The sequence below is a fragment of the Oncorhynchus keta genome, unplaced genomic scaffold, assembly GCF_023373465.1.
Source record: "Oncorhynchus keta strain PuntledgeMale-10-30-2019 unplaced genomic scaffold, Oket_V2 Un_scaffold_9739_pilon_pilon, whole genome shotgun sequence".
NCBI classification, from domain to species: domain Eukaryota; kingdom Metazoa; phylum Chordata; class Actinopteri; order Salmoniformes; family Salmonidae; genus Oncorhynchus; species Oncorhynchus keta.
The window spans coordinates 1,021,811-1,039,405 of NW_026291018.1; the positions used below are offsets into that span (position 1 = coordinate 1,021,811).

The window sequence follows — 17,595 nt, forward strand, 5'->3', positions numbered from 1 at the left end:
GTGTGGGTGGGAACAGTCTGTCTAGTGTTGGATGGTGTGTCTAGTGGGGGGAACAGTCTGTCTAGTGTTGGATGGTGTGTTGGGGGGGGACAGTCTGTCTAGTGTTGGATGGTGTCTGGTGTTGGGGTGTAACAGTCTGTCTAGTGTTGAATGGTGTGGGGGAACAGTCTGTCTAGTGTTGGATGGTGTGGGGGGGAACAGTCTGTCTAGTGTTGGATGGTGTGGGGGGGGCAGTCTGTCTAGTGTTGGATGGTGTGGGGAAACAGGGGGGATGGTGTGGGGGGGAACAGTCTGTCTGGTGGATGGGGGGGAACAGTCTGTCTAGTGTTGGATGGTGTGGGGGGGGGAACAGTCTGTCTAGTGTTGGATGGTGTGGGGGGAACAGTCTGTCTAGTGTTGGATGGTGTGAATGGGGGGGAACAGTCTGTCTAGTGTTGGATGGTGTGGGGGGAACAGTCTGTCTAGTGTTGGATGGTGTGGGGGGGAACAGTCTGTCTAGTGTGTTGGATGGTGTGGGGGGAACAGTCTGTCTGGTGTTGGATGGTGTGGGGGGAACAGTCTGTCTAGTGTTGGATGGTGTGGGGGGAACAGTCTGTCTGGTGTTGGATGGTGTGGGGGAAGTCTGTCAGTCTGTCTCTAGTGTTGGATGGTGTTGTGGGGAACAGTCTGTCTGGTGTTGGATGGTGTGGGGGGGGAACAGTCTGTCTGGTGTTGGATGGTGTGGGGGCAACAGTCTGTCTAGTGTTGGATGGTGTGGGGGGAACAGTCTGTCTAGTGTTGGATGGTGTTGGGGGGAACAGTCTGTCTGGTGTTGGATGGTGTGGGGGAACAGTCTGTCTGGTGTTGGATGGTGTGGGGGAAACAGTCTGTCTAGTGTTGAATGGTGTGGGGGGGGGGGGAACAGTCTGTCTAGTGTTGGATGGTGTGGGGGGGATACAGTCTGTCTAGTGTTGAATGGTGTGGGGGGGGGAACAGTCTGTCTAGTGTTGAATGGTGTGGGGGGGAACAGTCTGTCTAGTGTTGAATGGTGTGTGGGGGGGGGGACAGTCTGTCTAGTGTTGGATGGTGTAGGGGGAAACAGTCTGTCTAGTGTTGAATGGTGTGGGTGGTACAGTCTGTCTAGTGCTGTACGGTGTGGGGTGTGGGGGGGGGATAAGTGTCAGATAACCAGGATGAAGAAACGTGCAGGGCGCTATGTCCCAGACACGGATGCTATGTCCCAGACACGGATGCTATGTCCCAAATGGCACCCTGTAGGGAATATGGTTCCACTTGGGACACAACCTCTACTGTCCTCCTTCAGGGTGTGTATGTGTGTGTGTGTATGATTGACATCCATCATCCTCAACCAGGGTGATGTTACTAAAATGAGTGTATTCTTATGTTATATAACATTTTTGATTGATGTTTGATGAATAGGAAAATATCACTCAATGTCGCCTTTCTTTCTTCCCCATGTCTCCAGAGTCCTGTGGTTGAGTGACGACTCAGACTGGGGAAGAGAATGCTACTCACCGTGCAGCACCCACTGAGCCCCAGCACCACCCCAGCACCATGTCTTGCTACCCTACAGCCAACCACTGTGTTTGGGGGACCACGTCTCCATAGCTACAGCAGCTAAATATACACATCTTCAATACATGAAAACTGAGAGAGGGATGGAACCATATTTCAGATTGAATGTGAGTACTGTGCATATTAAGTAACAAACACAGTCTTACAAACTGTCAGAGGCAGAGAGAAGAACAGCATGGAGGACAGTGAGCTTATCTTTCTGGAGCGCCATGATGAGGGCGAGGGCCCTACCGTGGCCTTCTCCAAAGATAAGCCTGGATTCAGGGAGGGTCCTACCGTGGTCTTCTCCAAAGACAAGACTGGAGTCATGGAGGCCAGGGACAGTAGGCCCGACTCAGGCCTGGGGCTAGGTTTGGGGCTGGAGCCAGGCCAGGGACGCCGCTCCTCGGGCTTCCACATCCCCCTCTCCCCCTCCTCTCCGGGCTCCCTGGCTGACCTGGCAATGGCCTCGTCACCACCCCCCGGCCTGGTGAAGTCCTCCTCCACAGAGCTGCAGACCAAAGAGACTGGTTCCTTGAGAAGCTCCAAACCCCTCCTCAGCCTGGTCAAGTCCCTCTCCACCGAGATCTCCCACCTCGAGCCCGAGGTCTACCTCTCCAAGTCGGACTCCAAGCTCCACATGCACCCCTGGAAGCAGTTCACCCAGACCCAACCCAAGCTCCAGGAGGCTGGTTTTGGGAATGATAGCTGGATGGCACCCCCGTCCCCCGTTTCACCCACGGAGCCCAAAGGAAGTTCCCTGATGACCGAGTTCGAGGACACGCGGAGGAAGTTCTCGGAGGCCATACAGGACCCCATGAGCATGTGGGGTAAAATGATGGGGGACGAGTCGAGCTCGGGGAGCCCCAAACAGAAGGTGTCTGGGGGGGTCGGGGACTCACCTGCCTCCTTTGGTAGCTGTGGAGGTGGTGGGAGTGGGACGCCATTGAACATTGAAGATGGGAGCACAGAGACACAAGTAAGATACAGACGTGGAACAGACAGTGAACTGGGTGTGTGTGAAACCCCACTAAGGAGACCCAGGAAGGGCCTTCTGAAGCCCTCACTTTCCCCAGAGCACCATAGCCAGCTGGGGGATAGCCTCTACGAGATCTGCACCAACGGAGACCTCATCCAGGTAGTAGAGGTCCAGGGGGTCGGAACCAGTGGAGCTGGTACCAGAGGTCAGCATCGAGGAACCCATCCCCAGGCTCGAGGCAGGATTCCTGGGGTTCCTGTAGCCTCAGTGCCTGTCCGCTGGCTCTTGTTTGTGGGCGTACTTGCCTATGGCTTCTTTGTGCTCCCTCTGCCCTCGTATGTGACTGGGCTGTCCCTGGGGATAGCATGTGGGTTCCTGTTAGGGTTGGTGGTGGTCCTGGTGTTAACGCCATGTCCGCGCTCCAGATCTTTGCCCCCCTGGGGCACTACAGGGGCCCGGTGGTCCCAAGACAACAGCCTGCTGCCCTCGGACCCTGTTGGTGGGCTGCGCACAGATGCAGAAGTCCTGGAGGTGAGTTTGAGGATATGGGAGTGGTCACACACACAAGTAACATAGATAGAGTTAGTAGGACAACACAGACAGATGGATGGACAGACAGATTGTCACAGACAGACAGACAGACAGACAGACAGACAGACAGACAGGCAGGCAGACAGACAGGCAGGCAGACAGACAGACAGACAGGCAGGCAGATGACAGGCAGGCAGATGGTCAGCCCTTAAAAATACAAAGAAAACAGGCTTTCATCAATTTTTTATTTATTTTTTATAGTTGATACATTTCTGTCTCATGAACCAAAGCACGAGCCACATGCTGTATCTATGGTAACAATCATTACTACTGTCTTGGTCTCTATAGAGTGGAGGAGTAGAGACCTTTGTTTCTGTGAATGGGTGAGTGAATGAGGCCAGGTGCTGATTAGAGAGGATAGTGAGAACTGAGGGGCTTAGAGCCATGGGGCTGCTTCCGCAATAGCAGCCTATTCCCTTTGTAGTGCACTACTTTTGACCAGGGCTCTGTTAAAAGGTGGTGCACCACATAGGGGATAGGATGTCATTTGGGACGCATACCATCTCCCTCAGTTGTAGCCCATGTAGTTCCTGTACATCCTCTGCCCCTTGGCCTTTGATTAGTAAGGAATGAGGGGCTTATAGCCGCCCGGTCCAGATAGATCCCATGTCAGTCTACTGTAGCCCAGGAAGTCCCTGTGTTCCCTCTGGCCCTTGGCCTTCTAGAGCTGGAGCTACGCAGTGCTAATAACCCCCAGAGCCCAGTTTAAAACCCTCTGTATCTAGGCCAGTTGACTTGCTAGTCTGATGGATTGATTGTGGATTGGTTGTGGTTTAACGTCTGTCTATCCTCGTGGCAGACCTGTGTTGTCACTCTGTGCTTTGTATCGTGTCCCATCTCCCAGTCCATTAGCTGTAGCAGCTGTGATATTTCTGTCTTGATTAATTCAGTTGGCTCTAAGCTGAACCCAAGACATAAGAAACACAAATTAGCTCAGTAGAACACTACAAAACAGTCAAATTAGGTTGAAGCTTTTAAGGCTATAAGCCAATACAATGTTGCATGCTGCATTCAGTGTTGTATTTCAGTTTACAGTATGCATGTATACAACTTAGTACATAAAATGCAAGTATCTGTATTTGTATTTATTAATAATTATTTATACAAATTTAAAAACATTACAATACATTCACAGACCGTGTGCCCTCAGGCCCCTACTCCACCACTACCACATATTTACAGTACAAAATCCATGTGTACGTGTGTGTGTATAGTGTGTATGCCATCGTGTGTGTGTGTGTGTGTGTGTGTGTGTGTGTGTGTGTGTGTGTGTGTGTGTGTGTGTGTGTGTGTGTGTGTGTGTGTGTGTGTGTGTGTGTGTGTGTGTGTGTGTGTGTGTGTGTGTGTGTGTGTGTGTGTGTGTGTGTGTGTGACTATGTTTGTGTTGCTTCACAGTCCCCGCTGTTCCATAACGTGGATTTTAATCAGTTTTTTTAAATCTAATTTTACTGCTTGCATGAGTTACTTGATGTGGAATAGAGTTCCATGTAGTCATGGCTCTATCTGTGGCATGTCTTGTGAGGTAGTAGTAGTCTGTTCTGGACTTGGGGACTGTGAAGAGACCTCTTGTGGCATGTCTTGTGAGGTATGCATGGGTGTCCGAGCTGTGCTCCAGTAGTTCAAACAGACAGCTTGGTGCATTCGACATAAATAAATACAAGCAGTGAAGAAGTCAATCTCTCTTCCTCTTTGAGACAGGAGAGATTGACATGCATATTATTAATATTAGCTCTCCAGCCGTGCTGCCCTGTTCTGAACTAATTGCAATTTTCCTAAATCCTTTTTTTGTGGCACCTGACCACACGACTGAACAGGTGCGACAAAAACTAGGACCTGCCTTGTTGACAGTGCTGTTAAGAAGGTAGAAACTAGGGCCTGTAGGACCTGCCTTGTTGACAGTGCTGTCAAGAAGGTAGAGCAGCGCTTTATCATGGACATACTTCTCCCCATCTTAGTTACTGTTGTATCAATATGTTTTGACCATGACTGTTTACAATCCAGGGTTACTCCAAGCAGTTTAGTCACCTCAACTTGCTCAATTTCCACATGATTTATTACAAGATTTAGTTGAGGTTTATGGTTTAGTAAATGATTTGTCCCAAATACAATGCTTTAAGTTTTAGAAATATTGAGGATTAACTTATTCCTACCACACACTCTTTTTTAAGTGTTGCAGTCATTTCAGCCGCTGTAGTAGCTGACATGTATAATGTTGAGTCATCTGCATACATAGACACTCTGGCTTTCCTCAAAGCCAGTGGCAATTCATTAGTAAAGATTGAAAAAAGGTAAGGGCCTTGACAGCTGCCTTGGGGAATTCCTGATTCTACTGGATTATGTTGGAGAGGCTTCCATTAAAGAACACCCTCTATGTTCTGTTAGACAGGTAACTCTTTATCCACAGCAGGGGCCGTAAAGCCATAAGACATACGTTTTGTCAGCAGCAGACTATGATCGATCATTTCAAAGGCCGCACTGAAGTCTAACAAAACAGCCCCCACAATCTTTTTATTATCAATTTCTGTGTGTCTTCCAAGTCCAGTAGGTGAACAATCAGACATGCCAGACAAGCAGATGAATGTCACAGCGTGACTACGTTACCTAAGCACTAAGCCCGAGTTCTGCCTCAGAGGAACAGAAACGTACCTGATTCACACTGTAGGGCCGACCCAACCTGTACTGGTCTGGCTTGAATATTTTATTTTCATATTGTTCTTTCCAGCGTGGTTGCAGCAACTATGATGGAGGTGTAACCATGCCTGTCCAGTACAGCTCCACTTGGCTCAGTAGTGTAAAATGGTAGTAGAGAGCTGCCCCTAGCTCTGGTTTCACTGCCGTAGATTTGACTACAGGTAAATCACGGCGCTCAATAACCAATGAGTATTCAGGTAATACTAGGAAGGGTTATACTAGAACAATTACAGCAGGGAAGGAAGACAGATTTGAGACAGATTTGCTGACTGTCAAAGTTAACTGTCACAATATCTGACAACAAAAGAATGTCAATGTACATATCACCTTTAAGAGAAATTCATGGTAAGCAACTGCAAACAACAACAGCAAAAGTAAACAGCTGTGACTGTCCAAGTGAACACAATGTAAGAAAGTGAAAATAAGGTGAGTTTATTTGAGTGAGAGAAAAACACTAACAAACAAAAAAACCTCACCAATACCCCAGAGCGCTAGAGGCAGTCCCCTGTGATAGATAAGACATGTATAGAGCCAGTCTCCTGTGATAGATAAGACATGTATAGAGGCAGTCTCCTGTGATAGATAAGACATGTATAGAGGCAGTCTCCTGTGATAGATAAGACATGTATAGAGCCAGTCTCCTGTGATAGATAAGACATGTATAGAGCCAGTCTCCTGTGATAGATAAGACATGTATAGAGCCAGTCCCCTGTGATAGATAAGACATGTATAGAGGCAGTCTCCTGTGATAGATAAGACATGTATAGAGCCAGTCTCCTGTGATAGATAAGACATGTATAGAGGCAGTCTCCTGTGATAGATAAGACATGTATAGAGCCAGTCTCCTGTGATAGATAAGACATGTATAGAGCCAGTCTCCTGTGATAGATAAGACATGTATAGAGCCAGTCCCCTGTGATAGATAAGACATGTATAGAGCCAGTCCCCTGTGATAGATAAGACAGGTATAGAGCCAGTCTCCTGTGATAGATAAGACATGTATAGAGGCAGTCTCCTGTGATAGATAAGACATGTATAGAGCCAGTCTCCTGTGATAGATAAGACATGTATAGAGCCAGTCTCCTGTGATAGATAAGACATGTATAGAGCCAGTCCCCTGTGATAGATAAGACATGTATAGAGCCAGTCCCCTGTGATAGATAAGACAGGTATAGAGCCAGTCCCCTGTGATAGATAAGACATGTATAGTCCCCTGTGATAGATACAATGCATTTGGAAAGTATTCAGACCCCTTGACTTTTGAAAAATCTTGTGAAGTTCCCGCCTTATTCTAAAATGGATTAAATAAAACAATGTCCTCATCAATCTACACACAATACTCCATAATGACAAAGAGAAAACAGTTTTTATAAATGTTTGCAAATGTATTAAAACTAAAAAAACAGAAGTAAAAACAGCACAGAAGTATTCAATAAAATAAAGAGAGTGTCGCGCCTCTACCTCTTATGGTGTCCACCTCTTCTCCTGCTGTTGGAGCACGGAAACCCCATTTTTCCTCTTAGGGAAAGTGTTGGGTGAAATGCTGTTGTTCACGTTAAGACTCTATGGGCCCTGGTCAAAAGGAGTGCACTATATAGGGAATAGGGTGCCATTCCAGACACAACCCAAACCTGTACTATAACATCCTCCATGCATTCTAGGGCTGGATGAACGAGATGCCCGTGTACGACCCAGAGACCTACCACCCGTTGCTCACCCACTCTGTGTATGCCACCCTGGAGGGCAGCTGCCTACGCCTGGCCTACCCCCGCACCAACATCCCCCGACAGGCAGCCTTCGACGAACCGCCCCATGAAGTTGTGTTCCTGCGCTCGCGCTGCTACCAGCTGGCCAACTGCAAGGTCAGTGTGTCCATATAGACATTTGCTTAAGGATTTCTGAAGCATCTAGGCTTCATAAAGGGTTTATAAAGGCTTTGTTACAGTAAGTTGTTCATTATTTCTTGTTTCTTATTTCAATCCAGGTCTCCCTGTTGCCTGCTGCCTTGGCACGGAAGAGAGTTTGGAATAAGAAGTACCCTATCTGTATCATACTGGCCGAGGGAGAGGTGGGGAGAGAGGAGGAGGAGGAGAGAGTGGAAGAGGGACAAGAGGAGGAGGAGGAGGAGGAGAGGACAGACAAGCAGACACTCCCAGACACACAGACACAGGGCCTCCCCGACACTCTCTACCTTTTTGGTCGTACAGGAAGAGAGAAGGAGGATTGGTTCCAGCACTTCCTGTTAGCCTCGAAGTCAGAGTTCAAGAGCAGCCCAATCAGAGACGTGCCCAAGTCTGGTAAGAAACCGTGCTGCCCCCTACTGACATGGTTGGTTATATCCAAATGGCACCCTATTCCCTGTGGGTCCTGGTCCTGGTCAAAAATAGTGCAAAACATAGGGAATAGGGTGCACACCCTGGACAGAAATCAGTGGTTTGTCATTTTTCATATATAATTAGTATTGAATCCCCCCTCTGTTCCTTACCTCCTCTGCCACTTGACCTGTCCGCCTGTTTTCTTGACTCTCTCCCTCACTCTATCTTCCTCCATCTCTCCCCACTTCCTTCCTTCTCTCTCTCCATCTGTCTCTTCCCCAGAGGTGTTATGCAGTGGGAGCTCCAGTATGGACAGTACGGAGCACCTGCCCTCTCCGATTGGCCTGCGTGACCTGGTGGACTACGGCTCCTACATGAGCCGCCTCATTGGCTTAGAGGGTAGCAGTCCCAGCCCCAGCCCCAGCCCCTGCCACAGTGACCAGGGAAGCCCCACAGCCAGGAAGAGGGTACGCTACAAGACTGGACTATTAACCTGGTGGTTCAATGGTGTTTCAATACCAAGACGTTTATTCTTCCCCATCAGTCAAACGTACCACACTACATACAGTATCTGGGTTCTTGACCTCTGAACCGTTAACCATCGTTAAAATCCTTAACATAACTCACACTGATTAGAATACATCAATACAGCCACAGTTACAGTTACAGTCCAGTCAATCTTTGGCCTTGGTGAGAGGAGGATAGATACTGACTGACTCAGCAAGATGCTGTATACATGCTGAGTGGACCAAATGGTTCAGATATCACCTGGCTGGGATATTAATAGGAGCAGTGTACCTGGCTGTGTCCTATTCATTGGGCACGGAAGCAAACAACCAAAACGGGGAGGGACCTACCTGAATTTGACTGATTTGTTGTGACTTGTTTGCTGCGGTCTGCACTAAAGAATATGACCCTGGCTTGGCTGTGTGTTCTGTTCTGATGTCCTGTGTGGTGAGCATCTGTTGTAGAGTAGGTAGTAGTGAGATGGGGCCTGATCCTAGATCAGCACGCCTACTGTGAATTTGTTTTGTAAACCGGCTCTGTTCTGTTCTCTCCTCTATCCAGTTCCCCAGTGAGGAGGCATCAGCAGAGGGGGGCTGCCCAGCAGAGGGCCAACCGGCCTGGGTCAATGCCCTGGTGGGGAGGATCTTCTGGGACTTCCTCCGGGAGAAGTACTGGGTGGACCTGGTGGCCCATAAGATCCAGAAGAAGCTGAGTAAGATCAGGGTGAGTCCGAAGGGGGTGGGGGTTGGTGGGTTTATGAGTAGGTGGGTGGGTGGGTGGGTGGGTGGGTGGGTGGGTGGGTAGGTGGGTGGCTGGATGGATGGATGGATGGATGGATGGATGGATGGATGGATGGATGGATGGATGGATGGGTTCGTGGGTCAGTGGTTGGGTGGGTAGGTAGGTGGGTGGATGGATGGATGGATGGATGGATGGATGGATGGATGGATGGATGGATGGATGGATGGATGGATGGATGGATGGATGGGTTCGTGGGTCAGTGGTTGGGTGGGTAGGTAGGTGGATGGATGGATGGATGGATGGATGGATGGATGGATGGATGGATGGATGGATGGGTTCGTGGGTCAGTGGTTGGGTGGGTAGGTGGATGGATGGATGGATGGATGGATGGATGGATGGATGGATGGGTTCGTGGGTCAGTGGTTGGGTGGGTAGGTAGGTGGATGGATGGATGGATGGATGGATGGATGGATGGATGGATGGATGGATGGATGGATGGATGGATGGATGGGTTCGTGGGTCAGTGGTTGGGTGGGTAGGTAGGTGGATGGATGGATGGATGGATGGATGGATGGATGGATGGATGGATGGATGGATGGATGGATGGATGGGTTCGTGGATCAGTGGATGGGTGGGTGGGTAGGTAGGTGGGTGGATGGATGGATGGATGGATGGATGGATGGATGGATGGATGGATGGATGGATGGATGGGTTCGTGGATCAGTGGGTGGGTAGGTAGGTGGGTGGATGGATGAATGGAAAGATGGAGGAAATGTCTGTATGTAAAGAAAATAATATCAATATCCTCCATGTCTCTGCACTACATGGTAAGTCCTATAGAATCCAACTACAGTGCATGATCCTCTCACTCTCACTGAGGCACTGGGTACTGGGGTACTGGGGCACTGGGGTACTGGGGGGGCACTGGGGTACTGGGTACGGGGGCACTGGGGTACTGGGGGGGCACTGAGGCACTGGGTACTGGGGCACTGGGGTACTGGGGTACTGGGGGGGCATTGGGGTACTGGGTGGGGCACTGGGGTACTGGGTACGGGGGCACTGGGGCACTGAGGCACTGGGGTACTGGGGCACTGGGGCACTAGGGTTCTAAGGTACTGGGGCACTAGGGTTCTAAGGTACTCGGGCACTGGGGTAGTGCTCTGTGCTTGTTACTTATACAGTGGGGAGAACAAGTATTTGATACACTGCCGATTTTACAGGTTTTCCTACTTACAAAGCATGTAGAGGTCTGTAATTTTTATCATAGGTACACTTCAAGTGTGAGAGACGGAATCTAAATAAAAAATCCAGAAAATCACACTGAATGATTTTTAATGAATTAATTAGCATTTTATTGCATGACATAAGTATGTGATCACCTACCAACCAGTAAGAATTCCGGCTCTCACAGACCTGTTAGTTTTTCTTTAATAAGCCCTCCTGTTCTCCACTCATTACCTGTATTAACTGCACCTGTTTGAACACCTGTCTTTTATACAGACCAGAGAGCTGTGTAAGGGTTAAAATTGTAGAGCTGCACAAGGCTGGGATGGGCTACAGGACAATAGGCAAGCAGCTTGGTGAGAAGGCAACAACTGTTTATTAGAAAATGGAAGAAGTTCAAGATGACGGTCAATCACCCTCTGTCTGGGGCTCCATGCAAGATCTCACCTCGTGGGGCATCAATGATCACGAGGAAGGTGAGGGATCAGCCCAGAACTACACAGCAGGACCTGGTCAATGACCTGAAGAGAGCTGGGACCACAGTCTCAAAGAAAACCATTAGTAACACACTACGCCGTCATGGATTAAAATCCTGCAGCTCACGCAAGGTTCCCCTGCTCAAGCCAGCGCATGTCCAGGCCCGTCTGAAGTTTGCCAATGACCATCTGGATGATCCAGAGGAGGAATGGGAGAAGGTCATGTGGTCTGATGAGACAAAAATAGAGCTTTTTGGTCTAAACTCCACTCGCCGTGTTTGGAGGAAGAAGAAGGATGAGTACAACCCCAAGAACACCATCCCAACCGTGAAACATGGAGGTGGAAGCATCATTCTTTGGGGATGCTTTTCTGCAAAGGGGAGAGGACGACTGCACCGTATTGAGGGGAGGATGGATGGGGCCATGTATCGCGAAATCTAGGCCAACAACCTCCTTCCCTCAGTAAGAGCATTGAAGATGGGTCGTGGCTGGGTCTTCCAGCATGACAACCTGAACCCAATAGAACATCGACAGCCCCGAAACCTGAAGGATCTGGAGAAGGTCTGTTTGGAGGAGTGGGCCAAAACACAAACAAGAACCAGGAAAGGTTTCTGTACCAAATATTAAGTTCTGCTTTTCTGATGTATCAAATACTTATGTCATGCAATAAAATGCAAATTAATTACTTAAAAATGATATGTGATTTTCTGGATTTTTGTTTTAGATTCCGTCTCTCACAGTTGAAGTGTACCTATGATAAAAATGACAGACCTCTCTACATGCTTTGAAAGTAGGAAAACCTGCAAAATCGGCAGTGTATCAAATACTTGTTCTCCCCACTGTACATCAGTCATACTGTTGAGCACAAGGTCAGATGAGGGCAGCAGGCCATCAACATTGGAGAGTGGAAAGGGGGATGAGAGGAGAGGAGAGGAGGAGGGTTAATGCCTTGTCAGCTCACTCTATCATGGGCTGTCATGTGCTGCAGCTCCCCATCACTTGCTTTTCTCCCGATCACACACACTCACACATGCATGCATGTACACACACACTCCCCACCACACACACACACACCATGCACACACACGTCCTACATTTTATGAACACCATCATTGTATGTTGTCCTACAGTTGCCGTACTTTGTGAATGAACTGAAGTTGGCTGATCTGGACATGGGTACCTGCATACCTCAGGCGCTCAGCATCTCCAAACCCTCACTGGACCACAGAGGTAGGGGGTGTGTGTGTGTGTGTGTGCGTGTGCGTGTGCGTGTGCGTGTGCGTGTGCGTGTGTGTGTGTGTGTGTGTGTGTGTGTGCGTGTGTGCGTGTGCGTGTGTGTGTGTGTGTGTGTGTGTGCGTGTGTGTGTGATGCATCTGTATCTTTCCCCTGCTCAGACCAGACCCAGTGCTGACTTTATCCAATTTGTGTCCTACTCTAAGACTAAGTCCCAAATGGCACCCTATTCCCTTTAGAGTTCACTACTTCTGACCAGGTCTGTCACTATAAAGGGAATGGGGTGCCATTTATCCTTAAGCTCCTTCCTATTGTCTTCCTCCGCAGGATTAGCAATCCACTTAACATTGATCTACCTACACACACAATAACAAGCTAATGCTACTTCCCATCAGGCTACTATTGTCATTAGTCTCAATTTGCCATATGACACTGAATGACAATACTACATCTGCCACCTCCCTTTCCCTTTATGATAACATGACAACAATAATGGTTGTCTCGAATAGGAAATCATGATTTGATCCAAAATGTATGTGTGTGTGTGTGTGTGCATATCTCTCACTTCTGTATCACCTTCATAAAGACCTCTCTCTCTCTACCCCTCCCTCCAGGCCTGTGGTTGGAGATGGAGGTGGTGTATACAGGCTGCCTACAGATGACCCTGGAGACGAAGTTGAACCTGTGTAAACTGGGGAAGGAGAAGTCCATTGGGGTGGATGCTGACGGACACATCCCAGAGACCAGCCAAGTAGGGTAAGACCTGATCCCTATGTCCTCGTACACCACAGATCAGCCTGCATCTCAGATACACTGTTTTGGCTCATGCTGTGTGTGTGTGTGTGTGTGTGTGTGTGTGTGTGTGTGTGTGTGTGTGTGTGTGTGTGTGTGTGTGTGTTCAAGTGTTTGTTGTCTGTATAACGAAGACAGTATTGTAACCCTGATTACTGATTAGAACGAAGATAGAAGTTGTACCATGACTCATGATGACTCACAATCATTTGGATCCAAATGCAGCATTTAAAGTATTTTGTGTGTGTGTGTGTCTCAGCTCCAAGCCCAGGCTGTGTGTATTAGCTGACAGTGATGAGGAGTCCTCCAGTGCCGGCTCGTCTGATGAGGAGGAGGTGCCGCCTACTGAACCCCAGGGAACTCTGGGAGATAAGAGCACAGGCACGCCACCACCACCAGCGACTGATGGGTAAATTGATAGTGTCCCAAACAGCACCCTATTCCCTATGGGCATGGTCAGAAGTAAGTAGTGCACCATAGAAGGAATAATGCTCCATTTGGGACACAGGTCATGACATTTATTTTTTACATTCTTTAATGACAAGTTGTTAACCCTTGTACTGTTTTATTCACTGGATGAGAGACTGTTGTTGTCACTTTAAAGTGAGTGCCACAGTTGAGCATTTTTTAAAAGTTTGTAAGTGTTTTTGAAAGAGTGTTTTTATTGAGCTGCGTTTCATCACTCCTCTCAGTGGGAGTGGTGGGAGCACCGGCAGACGGTTCCTGAGGTTTGTGGACAAGATCGCCTCGTCCAAGTACTTCCAGAAGGCCACGGAGAACGAGTACATCAAGAAGAAGATCGCTGAGGTCTCCAACATGCCACTGATGCTCACTGTGGAAGTTCTAGAACTCTCAGGGACTCTGGCTGTCAACATTCCACCTCCCCCTACTGACAGGATATGGTACTACAAACCTGCTAGCTTTAACCATATGAATAGAATCATTCTTGTTCTGTGGTTTTATATCATTCTATAGATACACTGAACTGAAAGGTACATTGGCTCTTGTTTTTGTTTAAGTCTCAAGCAGGTCTTTCTTAATGTCTTTATTTTTGTCTCCCTGACTCTCCCTCTCTCTTTCTGTCTCCCCCCACAGGTACAGTTTCCGTGTGCCTCCCAGGCTGGACCTGCGTGTGCGTCCCATGCTAGGGGAGAGGGAGGTCACCTTCACACACGTCACAGAGTGGATCGAGAAGAAGCTGAGTCGAGAGTTTCAGGTCAGTCTGTCCTCCACCTGTGAGGTGGTACCTGAACATGACATCATACACGAGACTGTCATCATGATATAGTGCTGTGGTCAAGGTAAGCGTAGGTCCAAGCATGATGATACTGTAGCAACAGAATGGTTGTTTGATTCCTGTCTGGACTTTCTGTACTCATAGGTAAGGGGCAGAAGTGTTTGCATCAGCTATTCTCATATCTACACATAGCTTGACTAATACAGTTGTCCCAAATGATGTGTACTACTATAAATCCAATCCCAGCCATCTGGTACCATATCAGTGTTAAGGTGCACCATACAGTGTTATGTTGATCCTGCAAGTTGCTAGGACTTCATCTTCTGTATTGTTATCTATGTATATTTGTTTAGCATTGCTTGTTCTTGCATCCACTGCAGAAGGAGTTTGTGATGCCCAACATGGATGACCTCTATCTTCCTCTCATGTCCTCCGTACTGGACAACCCTCCAGCAGCCCAGCATTCTCCAGCCCACTCCTCACGCCGCTCCTCCAACGACTCCCAGTACTACGTGTCTGAATAGCACCTCACTGTGGCAGTGGATGGAGAAGAAAAGAAATGGAAAACCAGTGGGCATGGATCCGGAGCAGATAGGGCTTGGTTCAGTCCTTGCTTGTGAGGGATGGTCATAGCGAAGCCTATGGCAGGCACGTACAACATGGCATGACTGGACAGTGGCATGGCTATGTTCTGAGCAGCAAGAGGGACTGGTATAATCGCAGAGCCTGGTATAGCACCCAGCCCTACTGACTGAACTTAGACAGCACTTTGCAATAGAGAAGTGACCTGCGATAGTCCTGTAATGAACCAGGCTGATGTTTATAGGGATGAGTCTTCTCCGTGAGGCAGAACTGAACAATTTCCACTAGATGGAACAGCAAAAATTCTAAATTGGCTGTATTGTAAAAATTCATACACAAAAATAGGCTTTTTGGTCTTCACTTATCCTTAACCCTAAAGTTAAATTTTCAAATCAGATTTGGACTTTGTGGCAGTGCCAGTAAGTGACCACTCTGCATAGCTGCCTCCAGAACAAAATACACTAAGCTGTGTAATGAAGACAGTGTCCCAGTTGGCACCATATATATATATATATATCATAGGAGGTTGCAACCATGTTCGGTAACATTCCACCAATTCCACTCGTCGTTAACACAAGCCCATTCTACGCAATTAAGGTGCCACCAACCCCCTGTGCTATATGGTGCACTGCTTTTGACCAGGACCCTGATATGGTAGTGCACTACATAGGGAATAGGGTGCCATTTTGAATAAAACAGCAATAGGTAGATATGTTCACTTGAAGGAAAGTGAATATGGTCATTACTGGTATGAACTGTCACTGTACAATGACTATGCTGTGATATACTGAATCAGTTTGTCCTCAACTGTTGAAGGTGAACGGTGTACTCATGTTGTCCAGTGGGCTGTCCAGAACATTGGTGTGTTACTGGCCTGACAAAATGGACTCCCTGAACAATTCCTATTTTAACAGTGATTGTAGCCCAGAGTAGATTCCTAGGAGACTATTGGTTCTTTAAAACAGTCATCATCAAATGGCTTTCTGGACAGCGTACCCCCTCTTCATTCATCAACTAACCGACAATAAAGCATGTAGAAATGGACAGGCTATCAAGATATTGTGGGAAAAATAAAACTTCATAAAAATACAGTACAAATACATGATTAAGATATCTAGTGTGTCTTTATTGGTCAATTGCATACAAGGTCCAACCGAAATTTGACTTCCGTTTTTAACAGTGAGCCACAAGTGCTCTTGTTTATCCATCATTTGTTTTGTGTGTGTGGGGGGGGAAGAGGTGATACATTGAAAGTATAGGGAGAGTTACTTCTTCCCCACGACCAGTTTACACAACAATGTTATTTACCAATACATCACCGTGCCACCATAAGTCACTTATCCAAATTGGTCCCTCAAATGGCAGCCCATTCTATATTTATACAGGAAATAGGGTGTCATTTGGGCCCTGAACAAAAGTAGTAGACTATATGGGGAATAGGCTGCCATTTGGGACATAGGCAGTCTAAACTAAGCTGAAGCTTATTTGAAAAGAATAGCCAAATACCACCTGGATAGACAAGACTGTTTTATTAGAAGACTGTTACTATAAGAACTTGTTTCTCTGTTGAGCTAGTTAGAACAATGGACCACCATCACTTCTAAACCTCCTCTGGCAATGGTTCGGCGGGCAGTTTATTCAGCACGTCCTTCTTCAGTGGGCCCTGGAGGTCAAAAGTCACAGCAGGGTCAACAGAAGTCCAGTATTAAAGCAACAGGTTCACTCAGACATGGGTCATGTCAGCTGAGAACGAGGGTAATGTCCCAAATGGCACCCTATATAGTGCACTACGTTTTACCAGAGCACTATGGGTGCCATTTGGAACGCGTTAGGGAGAGCACCACTCCACCTCGTTCCCCAACATGCTCCAGTCCTCATCCCTTTAATTCCACATCTCAATTTTTCTGAGCACTATTCAGAATCCAGCTAATACACATCCAATTTCACAATTGTCATAGCATTAGATCACACCAGGGGGTCAAGCAAAATAAAACATCTTTTTTTTTAACACGTTAAAAGTATTGATTGTTGAAGATGTTGGAAAGATACAGGGTTTGACAGGAACAGGTACTCCAACAAACACGGGAAAATCTTTCATCACTATTCCTGTACTATCAATGACTAGGACAACAGTCATGCCGTAGCCACTTTCGATACAGGGTGTCCGCCTTCACAAACGCTTCAGTGCCTTCACCCCAACCTACGCTGTCCCTACATAAACCTACAGCCTTCCCCTTTACTTACCCACACCCCTCCCTCCATCACTAACATGGCCCGTCAGTCCCACTCCCTCCATCACTAACATTGTCCTTCAGTCCCCCCTCCATCACTAACATTGTCCGTCACTTGTCCCACTCCTCCATCACTAACATTGTCCGTCAGTCCCACTCCTCCATCACTAACATTGTCCGTCCCACTTGTCCGTCCCCTCCATCACTAACATTGTCCGTCAGTCCCACTCCTCCATCACTAACATTGTCCGTCAGTCCCACTCCTCCATCACTAACATTGTCCGTCAGTCCCACTCCTCCATCACTAACATTGATTCAGCTCCATCACTAACATTGTCCGTCAGTCCACTCCTCCATCACTAACATTGTCGGGCCCTTCCACCCAGGCCCAAACCCAGCCTACCCATCACTAACATTGTCCTGGGGGTCAGTCCCAAACTT

At 47.8% G+C, this 17,595-nt stretch overlaps 1 protein-coding gene and 1 non-coding gene across 2 annotated transcripts in view; one reads left to right on the plus strand and one right to left on the minus strand.

Moving 5' to 3' along the window:
* The window catches only part of LOC127929667 (testis-expressed protein 2-like), a 30,460-nt gene extending 13,286 nt beyond the window's left edge, over positions 1-17,174 (plus strand). The window contains exons 2-12 of the mRNA XM_052517738.1: positions 1,466-3,064; positions 7,477-7,677; positions 7,800-8,112; positions 8,413-8,597; positions 9,199-9,360; positions 12,209-12,308; positions 12,927-13,068; positions 13,364-13,513; positions 13,797-14,006; positions 14,200-14,320; positions 14,722-17,174. Of these exons, the coding sequence (XP_052373698.1) occupies positions 1,751-3,064; positions 7,477-7,677; positions 7,800-8,112; positions 8,413-8,597; positions 9,199-9,360; positions 12,209-12,308; positions 12,927-13,068; positions 13,364-13,513; positions 13,797-14,006; positions 14,200-14,320; positions 14,722-14,865 (3,042 nt within the window). The 5' untranslated portion in view covers positions 1,466-1,750 and the 3' untranslated portion in view covers positions 14,866-17,174. The remainder of the gene's footprint in view (positions 1-1,465; positions 3,065-7,476; positions 7,678-7,799; positions 8,113-8,412; positions 8,598-9,198; positions 9,361-12,208; positions 12,309-12,926; positions 13,069-13,363; positions 13,514-13,796; positions 14,007-14,199; positions 14,321-14,721) is intronic.
* On the minus strand, positions 16,959-17,084 carry LOC127929685 (small nucleolar RNA SNORA71). The gene has a single exon (XR_008135780.1). It is a non-coding gene; the product is annotated as a small nucleolar RNA SNORA71 (small nucleolar RNA).
* Positions 17,175-17,595: the final 421 nt, after the last annotated feature.